This window comes from Arachis ipaensis, chromosome B05 (assembly GCF_000816755.2).
Source record: "Arachis ipaensis cultivar K30076 chromosome B05, Araip1.1, whole genome shotgun sequence".
NCBI classification, from domain to species: Eukaryota; Viridiplantae; Streptophyta; class Magnoliopsida; order Fabales; family Fabaceae; genus Arachis; species Arachis ipaensis.
In genome coordinates, this window is record NC_029789.2 from 146,896,023 (window position 1) to 146,905,261 (window position 9,239).

The 9,239-nt window shown below is 38.4% G+C and overlaps 2 protein-coding genes and 1 long non-coding RNA gene across 3 annotated transcripts in view; all 3 read left to right on the plus strand.

Annotated features, from left to right (window-relative positions):
- Positions 441–3,607, plus strand: LOC107644828 (low-temperature-induced 65 kDa protein-like). The gene is given in 6 exon segments (XM_016348763.2): positions 441–604; positions 706–945; positions 1,200–1,333; positions 1,336–1,459; positions 1,669–3,003; positions 3,254–3,607. Coding segments are annotated over 6 exon segments (2,019 nt in total). The 5' UTR covers positions 441–516; the 3' UTR covers positions 3,352–3,607.
- Positions 3,734–4,717, plus strand: LOC110262679. Its single transcript, XM_021103231.1, has 2 exons — positions 3,734–4,303; positions 4,378–4,717. The coding sequence occupies exons 1-2, from the start codon at positions 4,253–4,255 to the stop codon at positions 4,651–4,653; spliced, it is 327 nt and encodes a 108-aa protein (XP_020958890.1). The 5' UTR covers positions 3,734–4,252; the 3' UTR covers positions 4,654–4,717.
- The window catches only part of LOC110271660, a 438-nt gene continuing 168 nt past the window's right edge, over positions 8,970–9,239 (plus strand). Inside the window, exon 1 of the long non-coding RNA XR_002362223.1 lies at positions 8,970–9,130. This is a non-coding gene — a long non-coding RNA (uncharacterized LOC110271660). The remainder of the gene's footprint in view (positions 9,131–9,239) is intronic.

Genomic DNA, 9,239 nt, shown 5'->3' on the forward strand with positions numbered 1-9,239 from the left:
TATTATATGTAAATTAATTTATGTATAAATATATCTATTATTTTTAATTAATTTTGATTGTATACACGTATATGATAATTGCTATCGAAAGCTTTGAGAAATGAGATTATTCGAACAATTTACGTGTGCGTGTCCCTGTGCTTAGATTTGATGATTCGTTAGCCTTCTAAATATAGCACGATGCCAACTTTAGCAGGTAACGTTATCCAATGTTCTCTCTTCTTTATCACAAAAATACATTAACAAATGATTATTGCATATCCAATACGAAAGCAACAGTGTTATTCCTAAGCCACGTGCACTAACTATCCAACACGTGTACATGCAAATGGACGCGTGGTTGTGTCACACGTGTCCTCAAATTTCACATGCCAAGTGCCCACGTCCATGCAAATGTGGCAGAACAGGGTAACATGTCTTCCTCTATATACTGTTTTGAGAACCATGTTTTGTCAATTGAAGTAAGAAGTAACTTCCTTCTTCGGTTATCACAAATCTTTTTCCTCTCTTTTAATCATGGATTCTAGACAAGTCCAAAGTCATGACTACGATGAACATCACAATCATCCACATGGCCATGATGTTGGCATTGGCATACATCAAGGTATAGTATGTAGAAATCTCATTTACTTTTGATTCATTTATAATGTTTCTTTTAATAGATATGTGAATGCTTTATATTTGTTGTTCTGTCCTTGATTTTAGTTCTTCATGGTTCAGATGAGCACCAACATGACCATGAGAAGAAGTCTGTTGTTAAGAAAGTGAAGGCAAAGGCCAAGAAAATCAAGGACAAAGTCACCAAGCATGGTCATCATGACAATGAACATGATCATGATCAGTATCACTATGAAGGTCAACATATCCCTGATGATCATGATTTGGATGAGGAAGATGATGAAGATGAAGAAATGATTGAAGACCCTGAAGTCCATGGTGCACCAAGTATGTTGTTGTACTAGTACATTTCATTTATTTGTGTCTTGTGCCCTTTAATTTATTGATCCAATCAAACAGAAACTGAAATTCTCAAGAAAAATTTCAGCATGATAGAAGAACTTAGCCCTGTTTATAACTGACTACCTTCTATAACAAAAATGTTTTTGCTTGTCTCTATATTTGTTTTAATGATAAAAGAAAATATTTGTTTTAAGTTGATTTAGATCATCACATCATTTATATGCTTTATTGTTCTGCAGTTTATGATAGTACTGCTTTTAGAAGTGCTGTACCAGGGAAAACACAATACTTGGCAAGTCCTAATGTTAATTTAGGAGGTACATCAGTTATGGGAGTAGAACCCCATCATCACCAGCCAAGAGTTGTGGTTGTATGCATCATAAGGTTAATTTGGAGAGACCAATGGGATTGGAGGAAGATCCTCATGCGCCACGTAGTAGTCCTCTATCACATGCTCATGCCAATTACCAAACCAAAGTCACTGATCCTACTGGAGCAGGTAAGTAGAAAAAAATTAATATAGTCACACTATAATGGAATGCCTGTGATATTTATGTATTTGTTTGATACAACATTTTCAAAAGTTGAATAGGTGAGACAAACTTTAGGAACTAAATTGATTGTTACATAGCATTCAAGGAACAAGTTTATGTAACATGTTAGTACCAAACTATCGAGTTATTGTTTTGGTGTGGTTTTGGCTTATAGGTGGTGGAGAAATTGATATCACCCCAGTTGAGAGATCATTGGAAAGAATGAATATCCAAAATGAGCCAAGAGCTGACCAAGAATCCAAGGTTCTTCCAACTATTTCAGAGACTCAATATCCTTCTCATCTTGGTGGGCTTGGCCACTACAACCACCGATTTTCACCTGAGCTTTCAACAGCAACCAAAACTCCATTCCCAACAGCTGATAAAAGCCATTATCAGCACTTGCCACACTTGTCAGGCGAAATCAAAACTCAATACCCGTCTGCTGGAAGCCATGATCAATTCGTGCCGGAATTTTCTCACACACACTGCCCTCCAATTAAAAGCCATGACCAAAACTTGACACAAGAGTCAACAGTTCAGTATCCTTCTACTGAAAGCCATAATCAGTTTTCAGCAGAAACAATTCCTAGAAGTTCTAATATATATGAACAAAATCCTCTGCAAGAACCAGCTTCCGACACCACCAAGGCAAGATTTGAAGAACAAACGCAACCACCTTATAAAGCAATGGAGAAACCATCAAGTCAAAGCAGTTACACTGACAAAATCTCTTCAGCTACTTCAGCTATAGCTGATAAAGCCATCACTGCTAAAAATGCTGTGGCCTCCAAGCTTGGATATGGTGAAAAAGATGATAAAACAAAGTGCCATGAAGAAAACATAAGCAGTGATAAACCATCGAACCAGAGCAGTTACACTGAGAAAATATCGTCCGCAACTTCAGCAATAGCCGATAAAGCTGTGTCAGCTAAGAACACAGTAGCTTCGAAACTAGGTTATGGCGACAAAGGTGACAGCCACGAAGAGACACAAGGAGAGAATGCTGCTGCTACTTCCACAACAGAATATGGGAAGAGAATAGCACAGTCCTTGACAGATAAACTTGCACCGGTTTATGGAAAGGTTGCTGGTGTAGGAAGTGCAGTGAAATCAAAGGTTCCTGGAACCTCAACTGGCAGTGAAAACGATAGAGGAGTGTCAGTGAAGGACTATTTTGCAGAGAAGTTGAGGCCTGGGGATGAAGACAGAGCTCTATCTGAGGTTATATCAGAGACTCTGCATCATAAGAGGAACAAAGAAGAGGAAAATGTAGTTCACAAGAGAGGAGAAGAGGAGGAGGAGGAGCATGAGAGAAGGAAGAAGATACCAATGGGGAAGGTGACAGAGTCTGAAGAAGTGAAGAGAAGGTTGGGGGTTGGAAATGAAGAGACAGAGAGGTATGAAGAGAGCTATGTAAATAGTCCTGGGAAGAGTGTGGTTGATAAGGTTAAGGATGTGGTTTTTGGTTCTTGGTTTACCAAACCGGATGAAAATCAACCGTCAGAAGGTTAGACCGTTAGAGTTGTCGTTTTTCTAATTTATGTTCTTTAAACTTTAAAGAATAAATATGAAGAGTAACATGTAGGTGTCTAAATTTTGGCTAATCTATTTTTATGGTAAATTTTAAATTATTTTAAAACTTATTTATTTTATATTTTTGAATTAAATATTATTTTTTATATTTTGTTTGGAAATTTAAGCACTGTTTTATAGATACCGTAGCAATAATCTAATTCTAATGTGTGTATTGGTTTCAGGTGGGGAACAGGTCCCCAAGAACTCTGGTGCTGTGGACGTGGATCAGGCGGTGAACCAAGCCGCGGATGCAAGACGACTCCATGAGTCATGTAATTGAGAAATTAGATTCCTGTGATTTGTAGTTTGTACGTGTGTGAATGTGTGTGTCTGTCTATCTGTTTCTGTACATGTGAATCATGTGATGTTGTATTATCGGACAAAGGGTCTTATTGTACTATTGTTATTACCAAAATTAAGCAATACTTGTGATTTTGGCATTTTGCATCCATCACAGATTCACTGTATTGCTTTTTTGGGATTGTGCATTATCAAAAGATGTTAGTATGTTACATGTAAATATTTATAGGTGGATATTACTATGAAGATTTTATAATTATTTTTATATGATTGTCTTTATATAAAGATGTTATAATTATTTTTATATGATTGTCTTTATATAAAGATGTTTCTTTTTAACTATTATACTATGAAGATAATTAAAGCCATAACAATGCGAACATTTCGAGCTAAGCCTCAGAGTGGTCCCTGAAATTACACTCGTGCTTCATAGTAGTCCCTAAAATTATTAATTACCCAAATTGGTACCTGAAGTTAAACGCCGGGACTCAGTGTTGTCCTTCCGGCACATTTTCTCCAGGTGGCGTCATCGGAAAGCTGATGTGGCTAATTTGATGACACGCGGGCAAGCATAACGGCTAGCTGAGGTGGAAGAACGAATTTTATTGACTCAATTTGGTCCCTAATTCGAAGTTTAAAATCCTTAATTCCCAAATCTGAAGATCAACCTCCAGTGCCCTTCTCTTCTCTTCTGGTCTCTTCCGTTGGTTCCTCTGCAGCATCTTGATACCTAGACGACAATGGTTAGCGCGAGCAATGCTACTGGAAGCTCGAACAACCCACGATCGTTTGGAAGCATCATGAGAAGAATGAACAGGAACAGGGATTCGCGTTTGCCAGAATGGTGCAGATGCGGTTTGAGACCAGTGCTGTGATGGTCAATGACGGATTCTAATCCAGGGAGACCCTTCGTGGGTTGCCCAAACTACAATGTAAGTGGTTGTTGTTGTTGTTGTTTGCTGTAATTTTGGATATAAATTTGGTTGATTCTTTAAACTTGGTGCAGACTGTAGGCAAGAAGTGGTGTGGTTTGTTTATGTGGATTGATAAAATTCTTGAAGAAGATGTGATGACATGTGATGGTAGAGCAAGCCCTTCAATTGACAATGAAGAATGGAAGATGAAGTTTGCTTGGAAACTTCGAAGATTAGAGTATGAAGTTAGGGTTCTAAAAGTGGGTGGAGTTTTGGTGTTTTTATTTATGCTGCTGGTTACAGTAGCTATTCTTGTCTTAAAGTTAGATAGGCAGTTTGGCCAATTGTATCTGGGAAGAAACACATGAATTATGCATGTTGTTGCTGTGGTTGTACCTGTTAGTTTGTTTGAAAGAAATGAAAATTAAAGTGATTGAGACAAGTGTGCCTGCATATGTTGTTAATAAAATATGAGTTTATAGTGTTTGGAAAGCATCTTAATTACATATGAGAATGCAAAATAAAACCAAAAATATGTCACAGATCTCTTCAAGAAAGTCATAATTCATATTTCATATTGTAGTGATTACATCCAAAATAAGGCATTATAAAGCCAGAACAATAGTCACCAACTATATCAGAGTTTTCAAAACATAAATATCATAAGTTTTTAATCTCCAACACTGGAATTGTAAGCAAGAAAGCATACACAGTACATTACTTCAGCAAAATAGAGAAATAAATACACCATACTATCCCCAAATATAAAAAACTAAGTCACTAATTCTTGGTTCTGGGTGGCTTGAATCCCGGATTAGGCACAAATCGCATCGCTGGTAGATTCGTTGCTGTTTCAGTGCTTGCAGGCTGACTGCTTGTTGGGAGAGTGCTTGCAGATGGAGTGGTTGCAGATGGAGTACTTGCAGATGGAGTGGATGCAGTGCTTGCAGATGGGGTGCTGGATGGCTGGGTGGTAGCACTGGGTGTGGACAACTTTCTCTTAGGAGGTAGTTTGGGTGGCCGAACAGGAGGTTGTTGCACCTATGTATGCAACACCAAAAAATTAATGTGACTAAGAAAAATTAATGTATGACCACAATACATGTATATATATGGGTAAATAATATTACCCACCTGTTGCGAGTCATCAGTTTCTGACAGAATAGGCTGACTAAGATCAAGCTGAATCTCAACCTGATCCTGTGACACAGCTGGGGCATCACCACCATTTACAGCAGCAGTTGGAGCAGAATTGTTGACCTCACCTCCATTAGCTTCAGAATTAGCAGCAGCAGCAGCCGCCGCCACAGCAGCTGATTCTTCATCAACGGCCCTCTTATGACAGTTCCTCTTTGTGTGACCAGATTCACCACAATAGCGACAATGTCCTTTTTTATGAACTCTTTTCATTGAGGTCTTCTGCTTCTTGCCTTTACTTGGCTCCTCATCAGCATCCTTTCTTCTTTTCTTCTTGATTGGCCCTGGCTTCTTCTTGAACTTTGGTGCTTGAGGTCTATTATTAGGTGATTTCTCCCACAGTGCCTGCCCAGGAATTGGATTTATATGGAAGCCGTATGTGTTGTTGTATGCTTCCATGGTCAACCAGCTATGACAGAATTCATCTGACCTTCTACCAGCCCTGGCCAAAGCGGCACATGCATGCACACATGGCATCCCTACATAGAACATCACAGCCATACATAAATATAATTCGAACTGCAAATCAAAAAAAAAAAAATTAAAAAACATGCATAAAAAATTCATACCACTTAGTTGCCAAAAACCACAGGTGCATGATCTCTTGCCTAAGTCAACAGCCATATTTGTAGGCCACCCATGAACTTCAAATATTTCGTAATCTGCATCACCAGACCACATGGGAACCCATTTTTTTGATTCCTTTCTTATCTTTTCCAACCTACTTCTCTGTATTGGAGGTAGAATCCCGTCATTGTTCCTCAACTTCACCTTGTTCCTGGCTATAGATCTCATGATGTACATCCTGACCTCCTCCAACAGTGTGATAATAGGCTTGGCTCTAGGGTCCTTGATCCGTGAGTTAAAAACCTCACATGCATTATTGCAGATATTGTCCATTTTTGGTGCAATGCTGAAGAATGCCCTGCTCCATGAATTCTTCGGCCATTTGCATAGATAACTCCAAGCATCCTTGTTTAGCTTTTCCAATTTTTTCATCCCTTCCACAAATCCCTCTTGAGTCGTAGACCTTGCACACTCCCAAAGCAAACCTCTAAGCTGATTATCCTTCCACTGTTTGTTGAAGTTCCTCCATAAATGCCATACACAGAATCTGTGATGGACATTTGGGAACACATCCTGAACTGCATGAATTAGACCCTGCAAATCCAACAAGCCAGTCACAGTTTCAAATCGAGCCTCAAACAGGTCCCTAATGTTGTTTTAATGAACTCATAGTGGTCCCTAAAGTTGTGTAAGTGACATCAACGTGGTCCTTGGGACAGCTGAGTACACAGATACTACCCCCTATAATGCAACCATCAACTATGCAGCATACAACAATTACCCAATCTAAGTAAACAGATTTGTGTTTATAAACCAGCAGATATCCAAGTCAACAATTATTTAATTTACACAACTTGGTCCTTGGGTTAGCTAAGTACACAGATACTACCCACTATAATGCAACCATCAACTATGCAACCATCAACCATCAATTATTTAATTTACACAATAATTATTCAATTTATACTACTATTATTCACTACTCAGCAGCAGCTATATCTAAGAATTACAACTGTTACTTAGGATAACTAGCAATAGATATGCATACCTTTTGCATGTCTAAAATAAAACACCAACCATGTTGCTTGTAGTCACCCAAGTCTTGGTGTAGCAATTCCAGAAACCATCGCCAATTCTCCGTGTTTTCAATGGACACTATTGCATAAGCAATCACATAAATGTGATTGTTTGCATCTTGACCAATTGCAGAGAGGATTTGACCACCATAGCCATTGACTTTGGTGGTGGGTTGGGCTTCGTAGTAGGAGCAGCAGTGGACTGGCCCATTCTTTTTGGTCGTGGGTTGGGCTTAGAAGTAGTGGCAACTGTGGGTTTGGCCATTGTTTTTGGTGGTGGGGTGAGCTTAACACTGGGAGCAGCAGCTGTGGGTGCTGCCATTTCTTTGGGTGGTGATTTGGAATAACTAACAGAAGTTGCAGTATGGTAACTCTTATGCTTTGGTTGTGAAATACCAGTAGGCATAGTTGGGGGGATTGTTGTTGGAGTATGAATTGTGGTGTTCATTGGTTCTGAGGTTGGAATCGGTGGTGATGTGGTGGAAATTCTATTGGCTGTCACATTGATGCTGGAGTATGTATGTGGAATAGGGTCTGGTAGCACTATCAACTCCTTGCCTTTGGATGATGCTAGTCCTGTTTTCTCATCAAACACAGGTTCAGAGACCCCATGTTCATAATACACATGGACAACTCCCTTGTTGGTCTGAGCAGCATAACACATCTCCATGAGCTCTTTGTCATGTGTCAAAGCTCTAAGCCCTCTTTGCAATGGCCTATTAGGCACCAGCCACCAACAGTGAGTCACATTGTCATACCCAAGTGTCTTATAGTAGTCTCGGATAAAAAATACATCCACAGTGTCTACGTCAACTCTCGGCAACTGAAAAATCTGACTCTAAACTAAAATTTCCACTCGGTTGTTGATTAATTTCGTAAATTTTTCCATTAAATTAGAGAATACACGTCTGATTTATTTTTGTTAACGAGACAAATTAACTGAATTTATTATTTTCGTTTCATCGATCACTATCTTGGAAGAACAAATAATTCAGTTTTTTAGACACCTAACTTAATATTATTATTAACAATACCACATTATATATAGCTACGAGCAATATTAGGGGCCAACAACTTTTGTGATTAGTAGCCATCAAATAGCCATCAATGATGATTTAATGGTGTGAGATTTCATCCAATGGTTCACCTTTCTCTACTGGTTACATGCTGGCCAAAACTCAATAAAATTGATGGCCCTTAGATTTTTCCTATACGTTTAATAGGTGATTGACCAATTTTGATACCCAAAAAATAATAAAAAGTTTAATGGAAACATTGTTAGCTTTCATGTATAGACTTCAAATTTCAAAAGGGCTTTGATAGAGACTCCAGCACCATAATTTCTACTATTGATAGAGACGTTGATGAAGGAAACAATAGATAGGTCTCCCTATATAATCACCACTATGTATAATATGTATAATCACCATATTCTATACATTTACTCTCTTTCTCCTCCTTGATGGATGCAGTAAGGAAGATGGTGGCCATATTCCTCCAGTTATGCCGTTCTTAAAGGAAAAGTATAGGTAACTAACAAGATTTTTGAACAATGTGTAAACAATGTGAATTAATAAGATTAAAAGAGTAAATTTAATTAGTAGCATTAAATTAGAGTGTAGTGTATTTTCATTTGATTGGTAGTTGTTCATATTGTTCAAAATTTTCATTGTTCCCTAGCACTTCCCTTTACGAAAAAAGTGGGAATGTCCAACGAGACACTCGAGAATTATGCCTACGCAAGCTTCTGTGCTCTTAAACAGAAAATGGCGATGGGTCCATTCGAGGATGAAGCTGGTCCCTCTCAGATGCGCACCATACAGGTACGTGCTATATACGTTAACTAATGGTGTTATGTTTTCAAATTCAAATCAACTAATCAAGCTTCTATGATTTTGAACAAAAAATGGCAATGGCTCCGTTCAAAAAGCCTCAAATTCCCGATCTCAATTTTCCCGCACCACGCGAGGATGAAGCTGGATCCTCTCAGATGCTCACCATGCCAGTACGTGTTATATACATTGACTAAATAGTGTCATGTTTTTAAATTCTAATCAACTACCTTATTCGTACCTAGTACTACTACTGAAGTAAGATTATTTTGACCGGTTGTT